Source organism: Netta rufina, assembly GCF_964035555.1.
Source record: "Netta rufina genome assembly, chromosome: Z".
In the NCBI taxonomy this organism is placed as follows: domain Eukaryota; kingdom Metazoa; phylum Chordata; class Aves; order Anseriformes; family Anatidae; genus Netta; species Netta rufina.
In genome coordinates this window covers 26,801,569-26,824,173 of record NC_140126.1, presented here as the reverse complement: position 1 = coordinate 26,824,173, position 22,605 = coordinate 26,801,569, and the positions used below count along the sequence as shown (strand labels likewise).

At 39.9% G+C, this 22,605-nt stretch overlaps 1 protein-coding gene across 3 annotated transcripts in view; it reads left to right on the top strand.

Moving 5' to 3' along the window:
- The first annotated feature begins 2,168 nt into the window (after positions 1–2,168).
- Positions 2,169–22,605, top strand: part of BRD10 (bromodomain containing 10) — a 61,025-nt gene continuing 40,588 nt past the window's right edge. For 2 of the 3 annotated variants that reach the window (XM_084305418.1, XM_084305417.1), the window contains exons 1-3: positions 2,169–2,832; positions 5,374–5,574; positions 13,768–15,197. In XM_084305418.1, coding sequence (XP_084161544.1) covers positions 2,387–2,832; positions 5,374–5,574; positions 13,768–15,197 — 2,077 coding nt within the window. In that variant the 5' untranslated portion in view covers positions 2,169–2,386. Of the gene's footprint in view, positions 2,833–5,373; positions 5,575–11,862; positions 12,611–13,062; positions 13,096–13,767; positions 15,198–22,605 lie in introns of those variants that run through there. The other variant, XM_084305419.1, reaches the window with a different exon arrangement.

Genomic DNA, 22,605 nt, shown 5'->3' with positions numbered 1-22,605 from the left:
GCATTCCCTCCATTTTTCACCAGGACATGCTGGTCCATTATGGTATTTATTGCAGCTAACACTATAAAGCAATAGCGAACAGTAATCTTTCTGCACTTCACAAGCTGGGAACCGTGATTAGAGTAGCCCCAAATGGGCCCCCAGTTAGGGCACACCACACCATGCAGGCCCTGTCTGCAGAAGAATTACTCCACATTTGGTTATTCAGGTTGTAACAGGATTTTCTTACAAGAAAACATCTCTACACAAGGTTTCTGTTGTGAAACGAGACACTGGCATGGGAACTTGTTGTTGCAGTTTTAGACAAAGGCAAGGCCATGCAGGTGGCACAGCAGCTGGTACGAAGTAGGAACTGCCAGCCGTTCTCACAATGGGCTGTCTGGGTTTGTCCTCAGGCGATGGGATACGCACAGTGCAATGCAGGCCCCAACACAGTGCTGTGCATGGCTGTGCTCACCTCACCTATCTGTGGATGGCTGACTGCTTGATGAAAAAGGGTCTTCTCGCCAGGGTCACTGCATTGCCCTCCATGTTGGAGGTACGCCACTGCCTCAGCTCCACAACCACTTCCTGAATTTGGGGATGTCTGATCTCACTCCTTCCAAGTTTTTATTTCAAGAAGTTTTGGAGGATAAAGCTAGATAGCTTTAGCTTTTTCAGTGTGAGCTGGGTGCTACACCTACTGCTTCTGTCCTTGTAGAAAAACAGCCTGACTGAAGCATTTACAAAAGCTGGCTCCGACCAAACAGGGGTGAACAGAGGGAAATTTCCTGGTGTCCTTAGAATGGAAAAGGCAATGATGATAGAGGAATGGTTCCACTTTACTTTGTCACATATCATGATTTATTCCTGTCAAGAGTGTGTTTTGAGCATGGTTTCCGCAATGATCTCTGCAGAGTTACCATTCGGAGAAGACAGTGATGTCTTAAAGGTGTTGTGGGCTGCTCACAGTAAACATCCTTGAATCTTTTCTTTTTGTGCAGTCATTTTCTCTCATAACAAGGTACCCTAAGCTTTTCACATACGTATGTTGGAGGGGGTTATCTTGAAACTCCAAGCACAAGTTTCTCACAAATACATAATAACAATACTGCAGGCCCCTCGGGAGCCCAGGCAACATTCCTCTGTTAGTTGATGACCATTGCTGTGGTGGAGTAGGACTGGAAAGTGTCTAAGGGCGAATATGAAAAGATCATAGAATCACACACTCATTGAGGTTGGAAAAGACCTTTCTTCAGGTCCAACCACGCCCCTACCACCAATGTCACCACCCACTGAGCCATGTCCCCAAGCACCATGTACAACCTCTCCTTGAACACCCCCAGGGACAGCGACTCCACCACCTCCCTGGGCAACCCATCCCAGTGCCTGACTGCTCTCCCTGAGCAGAAATGTCTCCTCATTCCCAACCTGAGCCTCCCCTGGCGCACCTTGAGGCCATTCCCTGTGCTCCCATCACTGCTTATCTGCCAGAAGAGGCCGACCCCCAGCTCCCCACACACCCACCAGCCCCTTGGGGCACTTCCACCTTTCCCTTTGCTGTTTGTAGCAGCCTCTGCTCCCGAAGCTGCTCCAGGCAGCACCCCCCCAAAGCACTGCGGCGCTTGGACCCCACCGCTTTCACACACCGCAGCACACATCGGTTGCCAAACAGCTTTAATGGGACACGGGCAGCGTTAACTGGGGACACGGGCTGGGGTGGGGGGCGGGCCGTGGAGGGCTGCGAACCCGGCGGGGCGGGGCGGGGCCGCCCCTGCCTGAGGCCATCGCCACCCGCCCCCCCGGTCGCCCTTTGATGACGCCACCCCACTTGGCGCCCATGACACCCCCTCTCCCCACACCCCCCCTCCCTCCGCGGAGCTGGCTGCGCATGCGCGCCAGGCGGGGCGCCGCGTCCCTTTCTCTCGCCCCTCTCCAGCCCCCCCCCACCTCACCTCCCCCCCTCCCCTCCCCTCCCCTCCCAACGGCCGCGCGGGGCCGTTAACCGCCGGCCTCCCCTCACACAGCGCGGGGCGGGGCCGGGGGAGCCCCCTCAGGGCGGGCGGGGGCGGCCGCTGAGGGCGAGGGAGCGGCCGCCGGGCGGGGCCGTGCGCGGGTCTGGGCCCGGGCCCGGCAGGGGGAGGCCCCCCGGGTCCCCTGCTCCTCCTCCTCCTCCTCCTCCTCCTGCTGCTGCTGCTGCCGCCGCCCGGCCGCGGCTGGGGGCAGGGCTGAGGCCGCCGCCGCCGCCGCCGTGGGGGAGCGTGGCGAGGGCCCTGCCGCGCGTCTCGGTGCCTGGGTGAGCCCCATGCCGCCCCTCCGCCCGGCCGGCGGCCCCTAGCTGCCCTCACACCATCCCCCCGGAGCCGCCGCAGCCGCGCAGGCCCCGTGCGTGAGAGGAGCGGGAGACATGGACCCCGAGCGGCCCCGCGGCGAGGATGGAGCCGGTGCGGGAGGGCAGGGCGCGGGCAGCGGCTGGGAGCAGAGGCTGAGCCCCGAGCTGCAGCAGGGCTACCGCATCCTGCGCGAGTTCCTGCTGGAGAAGCACCGGCCGCTGACAGCGCCGTTCCTGAAGCCGCTGGCGGATCCGGCGTCCATCAAGGAGGAAGGAGGAGGGGGGGGTGGCTCCCTCCCGGGGCACGGTGGCAGTCACTGCGCTCCCCCGGCGGGGATGTGGCTGCTGAAGATGGAAGAGAAATTCCTCGGTGGGCAGTACGCGGGGATAGCGGACTTCGTGGGGGACTTCCGGCTGATGCTGGAGACATGTTACCGGCTGCACGGGGTGGATCACTGGCTCTCCAAGCAGGCCCAGAAGCTGGAGATGATGCTGGAACAGAAACTGGCGCTGCTGTCCCGGTAGGTGTAAAAAACTCTACAGCGGCTCTGGTGTATGCCGTTTGCATGAAGTACAACAGGAGGGTATGGGTTCACCCCCCCCTCCCCCCATACCATTTTTTTTTTAGTAGAACATAACCTTCTGTTCGTCTTTATGTAAAAAGCACTATTTGGATCGCTTATTTAAAAACAAACAAACAGAAAAACATTTGAATGGTTCCCGGTAGGGTGAAACATTCAAGCTTTCAGCACTTATGCTAAGAAGAGTGGTGCTTACTGGGACCATTCAAATATTAAAAATGTTTTGGGAACACCAAAGATGGGCATGCTGAAATGCAAAATAGGGGTTAGCACTTCCTGACTAAGATTTTACTTCTGAAAGAAGCCTTTTAGGACTATGGAGACACAGTTGCTTGGACAAGATGTCAAATGCTCCTTTCTTTCCTTTATGCTGGTAAAAGCAAGCGACGCTGCCCAAATTCTGTGTGACTGTCTCTTTAAAACTAATACCCTTCTCGGTTTCAAGTAGATGATACATTTTATATAGTAATTGTAGTCTGTGAATTTCTTACTGCCTTTGAGTAAGAATAAAATGCTGAGCTGAAGTGCTTCCTTTAAAATATGTAATTTAGTGTCAGAATGTATTTTGAAAATATGCATGATAAAACAGAAGGTAACACCTGGCATATTGTAGTTACAGGCTTACATAGCGAAATGGAAATTGTAATATGCTTAAACATAAATGCTTGGCAGGAGCTTGTTTCTCAGCCAAAGCAGCTGACCATGGAAGGTTTTCAAGCCATATTGTACAAAGCCCAATTTAAGTCACAACTGAAATCCATGTTTTCTCTTGAATTTGACATAGGCACAGCTTAGTTGCATTAAAAATACGGTGGCTTCTTACAGTGAAAGGCCCAGTAGTCTTCCATGTGACTTAATGTTTTGCACGTTAAAGCTGAGATGTTTTTTTTGGGAGAGGGTGAAAGTGAACAAGGAATGGTATTAGGAAATGCGTAAAGCTGTCCATGTCCATCAAGCTTAAACTTGCTAGCAACACAGAGCCTTGCTGCCAGCTGGTAAGAAGAACCTTGCCTCTATAGTGGGAACACTTGAATGCTGTGCAGAACTTAATTGAATAAGACACTGTGAACGTGTACTGTGCTGGTGTATCGGCCACCATGGTTTTGCGTAACAGTAGCATTGGGACAATTCAGGAGTAGACAGGAGGAGCTGAACCTCTGATAGGGTGTGAAGTTTTACTCGAGAAAATTGGCAGTATCAAATTTTACACAAGTAAATAAATCCTCACGTAAAGGAATTACTGCTAGAAAATAAATAGCTAATCAAGCAGAGCTTGTAAGATTCACCCCAGGTTCATTTCTGTGTTGTGTGATGGCAATGTCTCAGCTGTGTTGAAGTGAAGGGTGTTTTGTGGAAGCCTTTGTTGAATGAAATGAGTACTTACCGGACTTGATAGGACATGAGAGTGTTCAGTGCCTTTTTATTAAAAATTGCGTAAATCAGTTTATGAGAGATGCTGTCAAATAGCAATATGTATATTTACTAAAAGAAAATTGCTGTTGTCATTCTTTCACAAAGGCACATTCTTTTGTTCTAATCAACAAGAGATATTAGACTAAAGGTTGTTCTACCTTGATATATAGTGAGTCTTCTATTAACATTTCAGGGATTTGTAAGGAGTGTTTTGTGTTTTTTTTTTTTTAATGTCTGTGTGTACTAGCTTGGAAAAAGTCTCTAAGATCTGTAGGAAATGGAAAGGATTATGGAATCTAGAAGTCTCAAAGTTCTTTTAAATTTTGTATCAGATAGATTTGTTTAACAGAATTAGTTTATTATTAAAATGAAATACAAGAAGTAGTTCTTGTAATGATCATCTTTGCTTCCTTTCAGATCAGTGTTTCGCACAATATTCCTTAACTACAGTAATGTTGACTGTGTGATTCTCAGATATTACAAGCCACAGAAAATTACCTCAGAGTGGAGGTTGATTTTGGGGGGCTGGATTTTATTTTTTTTCCCTCCTGTTTTCAGAGACTGTGACAGTGTCACTTCTCATAATAGCTGTGCTGCTGTACTTCAAAACATATAAGATGAAACATAATTGCAGAACCAACTTCATGGTGCAGTGGCCTACATCTTTAAATTTTTCAGTTGAACTAAACTGTTTATCAAAACAACAACAATAAATGCATACGTTTTCTCAGTATTTTTAGGTGTCTTCTAGTTTCTTATCTGAAGTCTTGCGGAAGTATTTTCTTTCCAAATATTTATGGCTTGAAGTAGGAAATTCAATCTCCAAATAATATTTGGTTAATTGAGATAGGTATTCATCATCCTTAACAGATATGAAAACATCTTGGTATTTTATTTGTTTTAAGTTTTACATTTTCGTAAAGGAATTTTCAAATGGCAACTCTAGTGAATGGCAAGTGAACGATAACTGTTTTAGTCCTGAGTAAATATGTTTGATCTATCGATGGCGTTGAAGTACAGTTGGTAAGGGAAACTGTAATTGTAAGTTGACTTGTATTTTTCTTGTAGGCATTTAAGAGAGAAAACATCGATAGCAGTAACATCTAGAGGATGCTATGGGCAGGAAGATGAGAAAGGAACACCATGCACTTCAACAAGACGTCGTTCCACACCTCGCAATTTAGTAGGCTTGTCAGCAGGCATGTTCGAGTCCGTGATGGTTCAGGTTCTAAGGCAAGAGGAACAGCTGAGAGCAAAAGAAGAAAAAAGGTAAAAGGAAAAACTATTTTGTTCCATCTTGAAATAGCCATATCATCTTAATTCTCTAACAGAGATAGCTCCTTGAGGCTCCCTTACATCACTAAACTTTGTGATGTTCTTTGTCTTTAGTTCCTGAATGAGCCCAGACTTAAGCACAGTGCATCCACACATAAAGGAATTTGTTTTTGCTTTACCACCTTGTTAAAAAAAATATATTAAAGTAGTATAATCTTCAAGGGTGCTATTATTTTCAGATTTTGATACTTTAAATAGTAACTGAAAGTATCCTCAACAATATTTCTGGCTAGCTCAGCCATGCTTTATTGTACTTCTTCAGCTGTTTTACATGCAAAAATTAGATAAAAAAACTACCAAAATTATCACAGAACTAGACTGTAATTATGCTTGTCAGTGCTTCCTTCTCTGATAGCTGGAGGCAAATTAACTTTGCAAGTGCCATTCCTATTATCTCACCAATGTGGCACTTCACCTTGCCAGTTAGGTAACAAATTTACAGTATGTACATAGTAAACTCTGTGGGATTTCGCAGTTTTCAAATGTCTTAAATTTAAGAGGTGTGTAATTCAGGCAGTTGTTTGTGATGTGCTTCATTTTGAGAAAATGAAGCTCATAAACATGTATACCTTAATAGTAATTCGAGAAACTGTTTCTGAATATGAAGTGTGATGATAACTATTTGCTTTAGGAAGCAAAATACATCCAACTTTTTCACACTTCGGTTCTAGAGATTTTTCCCATATATAATCAATGCACTCTCATTTTGCAGGCTATCATCATTTTCAACAGATTTGAAGCCATACAGTTTGGCTGAGTTGATTGTGAGACTACTTCTTTCCTAGATACTGTAGTGTCTGTCTTCTAATCTACCTCATGCTTTGCAAAAACCAAAGACCACTAGGGTTGTTACTTCTCTGGTAGAGTTCCCGTGAGCTGTGTTCAACTTTGTATTCAAGATACCAGAACTTGGTCACACAGGAATGAAAGAGGACATCCTAATAGGATTTTAGTTAATCCATACAGTCTATAGAACCTATCTATTCAAGTTTTTTCCTTTCATACACTTGTGTTAAGCACATTCCTACAAAACTGTAATAATCACTGGTTACATCTGAATATACTGTATCTGAATATACTCAGAAGTCCCAGATCCTGTGGGAAGGGTGCTCCATGGCACTGATCTTACAGAACCTTCTGCAAGAGCAGAAAAATTTCTTAACTAGCTTGCCTCCTTATGCGTTATGATTTTGGACTATGACACTTACTAGTAAATAAAAACAATGTGTCAGTAAATAGCTGTTTGGATATTACTTGAACTATATTGATATACTCAAATAATCATGCTTTGGATATCTTTTCATTTTTTTTTTTCTTATTTACTGACAGATTGACCCTGTAATTACTTACACCTCTTTGTACCAGTTGCTTCTCAGCTCACTGTAATGCTCACCATAATGCAGGTGTTCAGCAAGTACATTGTGAAGGTGTTTTATAGAAAAAAAGATTTGGAAATTGTAAGGCCTATAAAATTAGCAGTACATCATTTATATCCATGTACTATTGACAACATGAGTAATTTTCCTTAGTATTTTTTATATATAGATGCACATTCTTGCAACACAAAGGTGAGACACCATTTTCCTTCAAAAATGTAGTGCAACTTGCTAAGCTTATTTTGGATTACTGATAAAATAATGGATTATGTTGAATATATTCATATCTGTTGTGAGGAAAAAACGGTTAATCCGTTTATTTTTTAGAAATCTGACACATAAAGGTTAGTACTGAACAGGTACCATTCAAAAGAGCATGCAAGATTGCAGCCTTGGGTAGCTTACTGGAGTTCTCAGTGCCTTCCTTCTAGGTAAACCCACAGCAGCATTCCATAGAGCTACAGAGTTCATCTGTTGGCAGGTGCCGGTTTTTACTGAATTTGCTTTTCAGTCTCTCTTCATGTTTTGTAACTCAGGTGAAGTTTCCTGAATTGAAATTGTTTACGTCTACTTAAAGCATGTCCTAAATTAGCAATGAAAACTTAAGCAAAAATGTGTGATAATGAAAAATTATCATAGAATCATAGAATCATAGAATATCCTGAGTTGGAAGGGACCCTTAAGGATCATCAAGTCCAACTCTTGACACCGCACAGGTCTACCCAAAAGTTCAGACCATGTGACTAAGTGCACAGTCCAATCTCTTCTTAAATTCAGACAGGCTCGGTGCAGTGACCACTTCCCTGGGGAGCCTGTTCCAGTGTGCAACCACCCTCTCTGTGAAGAACCCCCTCCTGACGTCCAGCCTAAATTTCCCCTGCCTCAGCTTAACCCCATTCCCGCGGGTCCTGTCACTGGTGTTAATGGAGAAAAGGTCTCCTGCCTCTCGACACCCCCTTACGAGGAAGTTGTAGACTGTGATGAGGTCTCCCCTCAGCCTCCTCTTCTCCAGGCTGAACAGGCCCAGTGACCTCAGCCGTTCCTCGTACATCTTCCCCTCCAGGCCTTTCACCATCTTCGTAGCCCTCCTCTGGACACTTTCCAACAGTTTCATGTCGTTTTTATACTGTGGTGCCCAGAACTGCACACAGTACTCGAGGTGAGGCCGCACCAGCGCAGAGTAGAGCGGGACAATCACCTCCCTTGACCTACTAGCGATGCCGTGCTTGATGCACCCCAGGACACGGTTGGCCCTCCTGGCTGCCAGGGCACACTGCTGGCTCATATTCAACTTGCTGTCTACCACGACCCCCAGATCCCTCTCTTCTAGGCTGCTCTCCAGCGTCTCATCGCCCAGTCTGTACATGCAGCCAGGGTTTCCCCGTCCCAGGTGCAGGACCCGGCACTTGCTCTTATTGAACTTCATGTGGTTGGTGATCGCCCAGCTCTCCAACCTGTCCAGATCCCTCTGCAAGGCCTTTACGCCCTCATTTGAGTCCACAACTCCTCCAAGTTTGGTGTCATCAGCAAACTTACTCAAAATACCCTCTATTCCTACATCCAGATCGTTTATAAAAATATTGAAAAGTACCGGCCCTAAAATGGAGCCTTGAGGGACCCCACTGGTGACCGCCCGCCAGCCTGACGCAGCCCCATTTACCATAACCCTTTGGGCCCTGCCCGTTAGCCAATTGCTCACCCATCGTATGATGTTTTTATTTAGCTGTATGGTGGACATTTTGTCCAGTAGGATCCTATGGGAAACCGTGTCAAAAGCCTTGCTGAAGTCCAAAAAAATCACATCAGCTGGTTTCCCTTGGTCCACCATATGGGTGATCTTATCATAAAAGGAAATCAGGTTAGTTAGGCAGGACCTACCCTTCACAAACCCATGCTGGCTGGGACCAATGACTGCTTTGTCCCCCAGGTGCGCCTCAATAAGACCGAGAACCAACTTCTCCATGACTTTACCAGGCACTGACGTGAGACTGACAGGCCTGTAATTGCTAGGGTCTTCTTTCTGACCCTTCTTGAAAATTGGCACAACATTTGCCAGCTTCCAGTCTACCGGGACCTCTCCAAATTCCCAGGATCGTTGAAAAATAATTGAAAGAGGTTCCGCGATGACATCCGCCAGCTCTTTCAGCACCCGGGGATGAATCCCATCCGGACCCATGGACTTGTAGGGATTATCCACCTGTTTGTCAGGCCACAAAATGTTAATGAGGAATTTATAATTGTTTTAATGTATTACAGTAATATTTATGGTGTAAACTGTATTAGAAGTAAAGCATTACTTGTTTAGATACAGTTTATTGATTATTAATATTGATTGTTTCATTGAGTCTTTTATCACTGTTCCTAAAAAACTGAATGTCCAAATGTATTACTGTAAAATACGCTATCCCATGTCTGAGTATAATTGTGAAAGAATGTGATGCTCAACTCAAGTGGGTGAAGTAGTTAAGTTTTTAATTTCTAATGTACTGAACTATTCTTTCCTCCCAGTCTTCCTGTGCTGATAATTTTTCCCATAATATTGTGTGTAATATGGTAGTGTAACTTGTTTGTGTGTTGGCAAATTGGTTGTGTTTGGACAGGGACACCTGCTGTTTACCCTGTTTGAAACTGGGCAGTTTGACATACAAAAAAAGTACTTACTTTCTGGCTACGCAGCTGACTTGTCAACATACATACTTTTTAGCTAATAATCATAGTATTAGCTAAATAGCTTAGAGTATTTAGCTGCCTGAGTTACATACTTCTAGCCCTAGGTGAGCAAGGTTGCTAATGCTGGAGCCTTGCTATAGAATTCAGCCTTGTGGCTAAAGAAATGGTCAGTTGAGGTCCATATTAAAGTATAATCCTTTGCTTTAGATACTTCCTCTCATAAGGCACCGGAATCTTATGATGGTTTCTGTTGTTGTTGTTGTTGGGTTATGTTTTTTTTATTATAACAAGCTTTGCTTCAGTTGCATGTTTTGGAAGAATATCCTAAAGTGTGATTCTTCTGTTCTTTTCTGTAGTTAATTTTGTAGAGATCCTACTCTGAATCTTTTTGTTATTTCTTATATACATGTAGGTACACTTTGTAGATAATTTCCTTCTTTCTTGTTGTCTATCCATTTCTTGCACAGTTTTTCATTTAATTATTTATTTATAACCTCCCCCAGTTGATACATTTATTCATCATGGTAGATCCAACTTAGAAGATGCCTTTGCATTTCACTGTTTTATAGCTGGTAGTTTCTATATGGCAGTAAAGCACTTTTCTTTTTTCTCTTTTTTTTTTTTTTTCCCCAAGTACAATTAGAAAAACATCTGATTTAGTTTTCTTGTCAATCTTACTTATGAGCTATCTTTTTGGTAAATTGTTCTAATGATCACAATATCAAATATCTTCTTTGAATTATTAGTTACATTTCTTTGAAGTTCTACTCAGCTGCTTAGTTACATGCTACTTTAGTAGCATATTAATACAGATACTGACTTACATATTTGTTAACAATAATTGTGGAATTACTATATAATTGGAAATGCCTGCCTCTTTAGGGGCACTTAGATACCAAAGCATAGGTACAGATTCTTACTGGCATAGTTTTAAAACCCTAGTAAATAATAGAAAGTAAACTGGTTTATTTCAATGGGAATTAAGTTTCTGTTTGGCTTTGGATTGTTGAAAATTATATGACGCACTTCAATGTCGTTATCACCTCTGGAAATGTGGTCCTTAATTTTCACACGTTTGCTAAAACATTTGAGGAATTTAGGTTGCAGGTCAATCATTTAAATTAGTAAATCTTTGCATTACGTGTACTTATAGAGTCTCAATTTTGCCTTTTATGAGGATGTTGTGAGCAAGGAATGAACTGGTTTCTGTGAAAATATGCTGAATATGTGATAATGTGATGGAAGACTTTAGGGGTGTAGAATTGAAGTAACAAAAGCATTCCCATATTTGTGTCCTCATAACGATTAAATGTTAATTTAATTTAGAATAATGCATAATATTACTATTTTGCTTTTAGCTTAGTAGTTTGTTTTTTAAAAGAATGTTTGGAGAAGCCAATTATTGTAGAATTAAAACAACTTCCTGTACCTTGCCATCCAAGTTTGAATGCGTTACCTTTTAGCATAAAGCAGTATGCTTGCCATGTTTGGAGCTGTCAGACAAATAATACAGATTCATAACTGAAAAGAGTTATGAAAAATGATTCAAACTCTTAGCAGTCTTATGGATTAAGTGGGAAAAAAAGTATATCTATAATCTTGCCTCCTTTCGCATACCAATGAAATTTGTTGTGGGTGAGAATTAATTAGCTGTTGAGATGTGTCCGCTGACTTAAGGTAGAAAATGGTAAGAAATGTGAGGAGTTGTATCTGGACTCTGTTTTAGGTAATCCCTCTACCTGGGGAGCATGGCTGCTGAGTTTTAAGGTCAGGTACTATGCTTTTATCCATTTGAGAGCTACAAAATAACTGCTACAGACGTGTTCCAAGAATATTTTTTTTTCTGTTCATGTGGAAATGTCAGCCTGACCTTAGGATAGTTTGTGTTATTATTATAAACACAGTGCAAGTCTGCAAACATATCCCTGATAAATGTAAATAAAAGTAGGAAACAACAGTTTCTTAACAACTGCTGTCAGCATAAAAGCCAAATGTTTGTCCAGAGGATTTTTCAATGTAAGGATGTTTATCCTGCTAAATATCAAATGTTTTTTTCTCTCTCTCCCCCCTCACTTCCTTTTTTTTTTTTTTTTTTTTTTAAGGTGCTCACTTTACCTATGCAAGTTGTATTGTTGATTTTACTGGTTTATACACCTAAAATGGCAAGTGAGATTTCTGTCTTTAGGTCACATTCATTATATTTTTAAATCAGTACTACAAAGTGGGATTTGCCTTTAGATACCGTTAGTTATATGGTTTGATTACTAATGTATTGGGAGAGTGAAGCTGGGAACTTACTGACCTATTCGCATTTTAATTTTATTTTACATGAATCCGTCTTAAGCATTTGATTGGTCCATTAACAACAGGGATGAACGTAAGTGGTATTAAAAATTTCTGACCAAGTTTTGGTAACAAGTCACTTGAAATTTAATTGTTCATAGGAGATAAAACTGTTAGTGGAAACTTTCTGTTACATGACACTTTAAACACACAGAGGATGCACATTTTTATAGTTTGTGGTCATGGCATATTTCTCTTGCATGATACCAAAATGTGGACCAAACTAGTTTTATCACACTACTTGAGATTGACATATTTAGATGTTACTTTGAGAACATGCTTATTCTTCATGCTAGAAACCACAGGTAGGTTTACATCAAAAGAAAGATTTTAATATACCATTATTCTTTGGTTGAATTTGGAAAGTGTTGCTGCTTTAAATGGATATATGACATTTATTTGATACTTACATATGAAGAGAAGTAATTGGAAGTTAGCAATCTGGAAATGAGGACATGAATTCCATTATTAGTTCACATCAGTGATATGCCCAGGTGACTGTTTCCAGCAGTGGTCAGTGGTAGAAGCTTTAGAGGAAAAGATCTGAGAAGTTTTGGAAGAGCTCTGAAAAAAATAATCCTGTAGGTACCAATGTATGCTAATCCTATCTGCTCTGGTCATGCCTTGAGGCAAAAATGTTTGTTTATCATTTAAACACAGAAGTAGAATTCCTCCTATTACTAGTAAACCTTGATACTGTTACAATTAACATGGATGTCCTATTTGTCACTTTGGAACTAAATTAACATATCCTGTGTTCTAGTAAGTTAATTACCTTTAGCTTACTGCCTGAAGTGGCGCAGCATTTTTTCCTCTTAAACTTGTTGCTTTTGAATGTCATGATGAATTTGCAAATAAAAGTAAATAGAAGTGCTCAATTAGTCTTTTCATATTAGTTTTGTATATTGCTATCATGTTTCCTCTTGCTAGTGGTTTGTATAGAGTCCAGGATTTTTCAGAAGTTTTACAGGACTCTGATTACCGATAACCTCTTTTTCTGAATACCCACTATTTCTGCTCTATCCTTTTTTAGATAGGGGGACCAGAACTGAATACAGTTTTTCAGGTGAGGGAAAACCATTTATTAATATAATGATGTTTTATTTCTAGTGTTATTTTCCATCACATTCTTCATGCATTCTGATATTTGTTTCCTTTTTGACCACCATTGCACACAAACTAGTAACAAGCCTATTCCTTGGAGAGAAATTCACATTCTTGTGTTTGAATGAAGCACTTAAGTTAGGTGTTCATATTTGTATACTGATGAAGGGAGTTAAAAGGTAGGTGACATGACACAAGCTACAGGGCAATAATTTGAAAGTAAGTTATCTGGCATTTGTTTTAAGAGATTTTTATATGGGTAGGTGACTACTAAAATGCTGTTTTTTGGTAATACTGAATCCTGGCAAAAAGGAGAGACATGGGGTCTAAAGGGGATACATGTTAAAAATAGAAAAACTAATAAATAATTTAGCACATCTAAGCTGTTGCTATCTGCCATTTTTTTTCTTATGTGTTCCCCTTTTTAAACTAGTGGTGATGAGAAACAAGAGTCTATAATTTCCCATTTTGGTGCAGTGGTGCATTGTGTAATACAAAACTAAATGAAAATTTTATGTATTGTGTTCTTTATAACTTTAAAATGTGTTTGTCATGCTGTAGTTCTGATCTGTTTTTCTTCCAGTTTCTTTTAATCCACCTGATACCTAAATTTCTGTTAACTTTCTCCTAATAGGATGAGAGAGCAAGAAAGAAAAGAAGCAGAAGAAGCTAGTCAGAAAGAAATAGAAGAATGGGAAAAGTCACTTTTAGCTCAAGCAGCACCTACAAGGATGGAGACAATGTGGGAGATTCCAGCTATTGGTCATTTCCTTTGTTTAGCACAACAGATTTTAAACCTACCTGAAATAGTGTTCTATGAATTGGAACGTTGTCTTCTGATGCCTCAGTGTAATGCTTTTTTATCTAAAATAATGACTTCTTTGTTAAGTCCACCTCATCGCAGATCTACATTACATCGCAGGCCAACACTTTCTTACAGGACTTGGGAAGCAGCACTCAGACAGAAAGTCCAACACTGGTATAATGTTGTAGGGCAGACTGACAATCCTAATAGCTCTGCAGAAAAACTTGGATTGTGTCCCCAGTTTTTTAAAGTCCTTGGAGAAGTTAATCCCTTACAGGAAAAACCATTTCATGAACTACCATTCTACCAAAAAGTGTGGCTGCTAAAAGGTCTCTGTGATTTTGTGTATGAAACACAAAAGGATGTTCAAGATGCTGTTCTAGGACAGCCTATCCATGAATGCAGAGAAGTAATTCTTGGTTATGACTACTTGGAGAATGCTTATGTTCATTTTCCACAGTTCTGTGGTGCAGATGTTCGGATTTACAAACAAAAACCTTTTCAAGCTCCTGAATTCCCATCCCCTCCCATCAAAGTAAAAAGAGTGCCACGTATTAAAGTGGAGAAAGCAAAACATGAATACATAAGGAAAAGCAATGGGGATGTCAGCTCTGGTGGTAGAGAAGAGCTGCTACCTCATTCCAAGACAGAAGCAGGGAAGTGTGTGGATTCCACTGTTAGCTGTCCAGAAAAAGAAAAATGTTTAGATAGCTTTAGTGTCACTACAGAGATTAAGATTAACTGTGAAATGAAGACCTCAGGAGTCAGTGACATCAAAAAAACTGGTTGTTATAAAGAGAACTTGAGAAATTTAATTAGTTCAGGAGAGATTGTTGGCATGGCTGGTGACTTTAGTTCAGGAGAAAGAAGACCTGCAGAGAATGGGCAAGGTTGTGCTGAAATGGCCAGAGTAACAGTTGAGATTAGTCCATTCAAAGAGAACACGCTGAAAGCTTGCCAAGTGCTTGTCAATGGCACTCATAATGACCAAGAAATAGATTACCACAAATCTGCTAAAGAAACAGTGCTGGAGAACTCACTTCAAAATAATAAGAAACTAAGTAAGTTGCGGGCAAAAAAGAAGAAAAAGAAAAAAAAGAAGTTGAAGGATATTCTAAATGAAAATCTACAGAAAAAAATTGATGACTTGCAAAGAAGGCGTGAAATTCATCTTCATCCATTCAAATCTTACAAATCTGAGATCCAGAGCAAGTTGTTCATAATCAAAAAGAAAGCAAAACACAAGAAGCACAAGTCTGGTAAGTTGATGCTTTTTACCCATCATAAAAATTAGGGGGTTACTGATTTGTTTTGAACTTTCCTTCTTAGATTTGTCAGTATTTTGTTTCGTGAAATGGGACAGCATTATTGTGTGGTGATGTTCTGATACTAATTTTAGTGTGACTGCTTCCCATTCAATAACATAAGCATATAAAACAGGCTCATCAGGTACTTAAACCATGATTCATTTCTATAATTTATCTAGAGAGAACATAACTCATTGGAAGAGTTTGTGTATTACAAAACATATTTAGGAGAATGAATCTGAATGAATTAGCTTCAGAGAGTAGCGTGAAGTTACTCTATGCTATGGCATATCACGTCAGTTTTGGCAATATTCTTCCCCTTTCTGATATTACTACTTTATCCAGGTTCCAGAGAAATGTAGAGTAATAGCATGAGATCATGATTCTAAAGCTGTTACTGCTAGAGCTGTGCAGTCTTAGGTCACCAAACAATACTGTATTGACTGTGGGCCTGATAATATTCCTGCTTAGTCAAACAATTGAGATTAAAATGCTATTTGCATAAATACTCTATGACAGATATGGACAGTATCTTGTTAAGTGTTTTAGGTGGGTGATACATAGATCAGATTTCAGTTATCTTTAAAACAATCTTAAAATAGTGAGGTCACAAAGTTGTTGAGTCAGTTCAAACTGTTAGATGCTGTGTTTTTGATGTTATGTGAACCACCGTAAGCTTCATCTGCTGTCCTCTTGAGTCTTAAGCTACCTGGGTAAGGTTTTATCAGACTGCTTCAAACACTGTATTTTAGGATGCAACAGGCCTGGTTTCAGGACAGTGTAGACTGGAAGGTGAAATACTGTTTTTTAGCTGTAAAGCAATGAGACAAAAGCAAAAAACTGTGTTTAAAAAAAAATAAAGTATCTTTTAAAGAGAATTCAGTGAACTGTTGCCAATGCATTTTAGCTAGAGCTTGAGTGGAAATTTAAAGCTAAGAAAACAGGTTATATTTTAGATGTCAAGTATTTGTGCAGAATACCCAAACAACTGTTTTACCATGTAAATCATAAATTCCTCCTTCCAAAAAATGTCAATGCAACATCTAAACATAAATTTAAGAGTTATAATTTTTCAAATATGTAGTATTTAGCAAAAAATAATGTATTTTGCATTCAATTTTGTTACTGCTAGCTCTCCAAATGTATTACTGTTTTCATCTTAAAAACAGACAGCAAAATAAGTAACAATCCAAATTGCAAGTAAGAGCCTTTTCAGTAAGGGAAAAAAAGGGACGGCGACCATTTTTTTTTTTTTTGAGGAAGTATTTAAATCATGTCACTTTCTTCACTGGAGGTCTTATTTTATGTTGCATGCTTAAAAATCTACTTCCTATGAATTATGCAGTGCTGAGAACAAATAGAATGTTTATTTTTTTATAGACTATGTTTGAGAGACTACTACCATTAGCAATATTTGTCGTATTTGGAAGTAGCTTTTGAAGTTAATTGATAGAGGTGAGGTTTACTGTGGTAACTGCTTTTCTTATGTCACTAACAAAAATAAGAGAGGTTCAAAAACGGTTCCTGTTTTCCTCAATCTTGTTACTTGGTATACTTAATAGCATGTTAGCAGAATTCTTTTATAGTTACAAGTTGTTTTGTTATTAAGGATGAAGGAAAAAAAATTGAAGTGCTGTTAGATGAACTGTAAATGCTGACATGACTTTTTTTAAAGAAATGCATAATTAACAGTTCTCAGAGAACAAATGTGTTTATATATCTGGTATATATTTGATGATGTAATTTCCGAATATTTTCTTATTTTAACTTCTAATTTGCGGTCTCTAACATTAAAGAATTCTTGATCTTGAGTAGATCAAAAACTTAATCCTGCACTGCTGGTGGAAACTGTAATGCTCATTCTAATATACTGAATAGCAATTCCTGAGTATAGACAGGTCTTCCAGTTCTAATTCCTGTCTTTAACTGATACTCTCTCAAAAGAGAACCTTCTTCCATTCAGTTTTCAATTTTGTATGTTGTGTTTGGTGCACTGGATAGTAAAAGTAAAGATGGAAATTCCTGGCTTTTCCTTATTCCTCACATATATTAACCAGTATAGCTAGAGCTTGGATTTCACAGTATCTTAATTCCAAGACTTATCTATAGTTGGTCCAATACTGGATTGTAATGGAGATGATTTATCCAATTATCATTTTTATGCTTTACACTGCGTTTCATTAGAAAGTATTTTCATATTCACACTTCACGCACTTTACACCACAAAAACTATGTCAGTTAAAACTTTTGTTCTTTCAGTTGTAATATGTGTCTTCTTCATGAATGAAGAGTAAATTCAGCAGTAGGATGCTATGTGCTGCTGTTTTTCCAATTCCATATTTTGTCATAAGGAGCTTAATGTCACCATAGGTAACTTAATGCAGGAAACAATTCCTGTATATTTTTAAGTTTCTGTAACAGTAAACCAGTATCTACTGAGAAATAATGCAGTTAGTCATCTGAGCTTAGGTTTTAATTATATGTATTTTTGTTGTCAGAGAACACTGTGGGTGTAGAGTTACTCCCTTTCATTGTCACTTTCAAACAGGAAGAAAAGTGTGTTAGTACAGGAGGAAGTCCCGAAGAGATGAGCAGAGCTTTCTGCCGTGTGTTCTAATGGTGCTTGCTTGGAGTTTTGCTACCTTAACATGGAGCTCTTGTGTCATTGAATGACAAATGATGGAGATTCCTCTCTTCCACTTTGAGTTTTCCTGTCTAACGACTTGATATACTGTATAGTCCCAAATTATGCTGACATGGCATCACTGTTTCCATTCCAATGGAGAATGCAAGACATTGTTTGTCATCTGTAGGTGACAGGCAGTCCTGAGCATGATATGAAAGGTCCTGCAAATTTGGTACTCTTTTGTCTCTCATCTCTTAATCTTTTGGGGATTTCTCTTGTTATTCTGACCTTGCTGGAGGAAAATTTTCCTAGAGGATTGCAGATCTATATGATAGTTTACCTTCCTATGCTTGTGAAATCTCCATTAGTCCTACATGTATTAGGCTGAACTGGATAGGAGAGTATTAGATTGGAGAAATGAACTCATGATGATGCTATGCAACAGAAATTGCTTCTTACTGTTTTGTCATTTTTAAGGCTAAATAGTATTCCTCAATGCTCTTCTAAAACTTTATTTTTTCTTTGACAATATCCTTTCAGTGTAGAACAGTGAAAGTGACTTGGTTAAACCTCTTCTGAATTCACAAAAATACTGATTTAAATATGCTCATAGCAATCATTGCTCTTTTCTGCCTCTTATACTTTCAAGGAACATAGTACAAATCATCAGAAATGGAAAAGTGAGTACCTTTCCTTAATTTTTGACAAGTCATTTTTTTTTGGATGGATTTTTCTAAGGCAGCCAAATTTGAATTACAGTTCATGTTTCAATTAATGTGATTGCCAAATTACTGACTTGCTGTAGCAGTGGTAAGGGGACACCCAAAACATGGCGTTTATGAATATAGATTGGCTGGGTAGGTGTTAGCTGAAAACTTTGCATAACTACTGTGAGCAAAACTTAATGGAGAACATGACCATGTTTTATCTGTTGCCACAGATATGGTGGTACTTTACATGTTATGAAATGGAAGATGTAGTCATGTTGTTGAATCTGTATCTTTGATTCAAGGCTGTGATTGTTACTGTGCCAGTATTCTGAGTCAGTATTGCAGACAGGGTAGTACTGAATATGAGGGGATGTATAATCTCTGAAGTCAGACTTTGACTTCCCACATCTTCACACCCAGAAGGTAATAACATTCTTCTGGGAAGCTCAATGTTTGTCTTGCTGTACATGTAGACAAGGAGTGAAAAGGCATCTGAAGAGCAAACATTCTTATCTTTCAAGAAGGTGATGAGTTATACATGGTTGACAAGTGAACGTCTGTGATAGAAGGACAGGCTCACAAGGGTAGTTCCATAAGCAACTAGCATGTTGGACATCCATTTAAAATAGTTATTACTGGATTTAGATGAATTAGGATGTAAAACATGATTTGGATGGTGTCAATAGTAATAGGCTTGTTGCATCTTGACAGCTATGCTGAAGTAGATCATGGGGAACAGCAAAGCTTGCAGTGCAGAGCACAAGAATTTTAACTGTGTACTTGAAACAGGGATTGGATGAAATTCAAAATATCCAGAGGGTTGAGAAAACAGGAGGGATGAGAGGCTGCTTTGATGTGCCTGAAGCAGATGTTGAAGTGTAATTTCAGTCTCTTACATTACAGTTGGTGTAGAAAACCCCAACATAACACACATCTGCTGTAATTTCAGTAATTTCTACAAACATGATCCTTTAGAAGAACCTTAATGAAAATTCTATACCCTATACTTGTGCTCAAAAAGGTTAATAGCAATCTATGTTTAAACTTTATTTTACTGTATTTTTCTTTCATTAGAGTTGTGGTTTTTTTTTTTTGTTTTTTTTTTTTTTTTTTGTTTTTAAGTATATGGGTATTTTTTTATACACAAAACTTAAAAAACAAATGACATAAAGCTCTACCTGAATGTGAATGAATGATTTTAACATAGTTAAATTAAAGCAGTTTTGTAGTATGTGGTATGCTGTCCTTAGGGGTTTTGTCTTCACCTTTGTCTTCAGAGTGGAAAAAACTTTGTTGTAATGGTGTCTTGCCTCTGTATCAGGAACAGCCCATTAGCAGTGTTGAAAACTTTAAAGGTGGTGTTCTACAAACATTTGTGGTTTCTTTTCTTTTGCAAGTTGTAACAGTGTTCTTGATGCATTAAGCAGCAGTGTCTGTCAACTTTAATAAACCTGGAAACATGTACAATTGGGTTTACTTCCATTGTTCTGTAAGTCAGCATTTTTAATGCACTTGTTCAGACCTGCGGTGCTGTTTTAACTATATAAAAGCATATGCAAGGTCAATGTGGAAGATTCAAAAGTCTGTAGTAATGCTTCATTTTCCAGATCATTGTGTGTTACGTTTTATGAAATGAGAGATGCTGGGGTCAAGATAAAAGATTAGGAGAGCAATAAGAAAGCAATACATGTTCAGATCTTGCTAAACCTTTGAAAGACATAGTACTTCTTGTAAATTTGCAAAGAGGAAAACTTGCTGTTTTCTTGATTTGGGAACAGTGGAGTTGGAACTAGAATGCAATGAAGAAACAGGAATTTTTGCAGTTTAATGTTAAAGTCACCTATCTTCTTCTGGGGAAACAGGCTGTGCTGCATATGCTGCAAAAATTGCATTACTACTCTATGATGACGTCATTTTATAATTTGAAGCACTGATTGACATCGTCAAACAGGAGCCATAAGGTCTTGAACATTCATAATGAAGTTGTACACGACTTTTAGAAATATTCCCAAGTCAAGATGATTTACATTATGATAACTATAAATGAGTTGTATTGCTCTTGCTGAGGTAATTTACAAATGTCAAGAGCATTTCTAAGATTTTTTTCAGAGCTGGCTAAAGGGTTCTTTTCTAATAAAACATTGATTTCCAGTAAATCTTAGAACAGAAGTGTTCAAACAGCATACTATTTAAAAGGAATACATGTAAAAGATCTGTAGATGTGAACTTTTTTTCACTCTCACTCTTTGTCAAACAAATGACTTGATCAGAAATCATAAATCTGTAGAATCACAGAATGGTGCAGGTTGGAATGCTCCTGTGGAAGACATCTTTTCCAACCTCTGTGGTCAGGCAGAGTCACCCAGAGCAAGTTGTCCAGGATGTTGTCCAGGCGAATGTTGAAGATCTACAAGAAGAGAGACTCCACAACCTCTCTAGCCAACCTGTGCAAGTACTTGGTCACCTGCACAGTTCAAAAAATAATAATTTACTGATGTTCAGGCAGAGTCTCCTGTGTTTCATTTTGTGCCCACTGCCTCTTGTCCTGTCACTGCACAGTAATGAAATGAGCCTGGCTATGTTTTTTTCACTATCACTTTAAGGATTTATATACATTGGTAAGGTCTCCCCTGACCCTTTTCTTTTGTAGACTGAACAATCACAGTTTTCTTAGCTTTTCCTCATAGATGAGGTGCTCCAGTCCTTCCATTTCTGTGGCCCTTAATTTGACTCTCTTCTCCACGGCTGTCTGGCTAGCACTGGCCCCCATGCTCCAGGTGCAGGTTCACGAATGCTGAGCAGAGGGGAAGGGTGACCTCTCACCACCTGCTGGCAACCATTTGCTTCAAAGGCAAGCTGTCTCTTGTTCAACTGGGTATCCACCAGGAACCCCAGGGCCTCTTCTGCCAAGCTGCTTTCCACCTGGGTGCCTGGGGTTGTTCCTGACCAGGTGCAGGTCTTTGCACTTCTCCTTGTTGAATTTCCTGAGCTTCCTGTCAGCCCATTTCTCCAGCTGTCAAGGTCCCTCTAGGTGGCAGCATGACCCCTGGCATGTTCACTGCTCCTCCCAGTTCTGAGAGAGGGTACAGCACAGCCATCATCCAGATTGTTCATAATGATGTTGACCAGTATTGCCCCCAGCATTAACCCATGGTGTTACCATTACCACCAGTTACTGGCCCCCAAGTAGACTTTGTTCCACTGGTCACTACCTGCTTGGCCTGGCCATTCAGCCAGTTTTCAGTCCACCTCACTGCCCATCCACCCCACAAATCAGCAGCCTGTCTCTGAGGACCTTTTGGGAGGCAGTGTCCTGAAGGCCTTCCTGAAGTTCAGGTCGGCAACGTCCACTGCTCTCCCCTCATCTGTGAAGCTGGGCATTTTGTTGCAGAAGTTTATCAAACTGGCCAAGCATGAATCCCTGCTGACTGGATCGCTAGATGAGGAAAGAAATGATGAAGGAAAATCAATAACAATCAGCATTTAACTATCAGTCAGAAATCATCCTATCTCTTGGAATTGAGATTAGAACGGATGATAGCTCAAATCAGAAGTAATTCACTGAAGTTGTATTTCTTCTGCTTCATTCACTCTGATGATCACCATTAATTTAGAATTTTAAATTTAAAAGCAGTGATGTAAAAATTGTTCACTTTTGAGTTATTTTTGTTCATTTATTCTTTTTTTGTTTGTTTTATTAAATACTGTCTTTAACTAAGGACTTGAGTGACACATGAAACCAGGAATACATTGTTTCGAGCAGAATTTCAGTGAGTGCCCTCCCTAGAACATTCAGTTACTTTGAAATCAACTTTTCAGAGAACAGCATTTATTTCATATTTACTTCATTGCTTTCAGCTACCTCTGTTACTGGCTTATGCTGATGCTCAATGTACAGGTTTCCTTCATCATCCTTCAAACTTCATAACTTGTCCAGTGAGACAGGTATCCTAGTTAACATATTCAAGTTGTCTGGTATCCAGGTTAATGTTACTTGTGTGTGCTTAATACAGTTTCCAGCTTC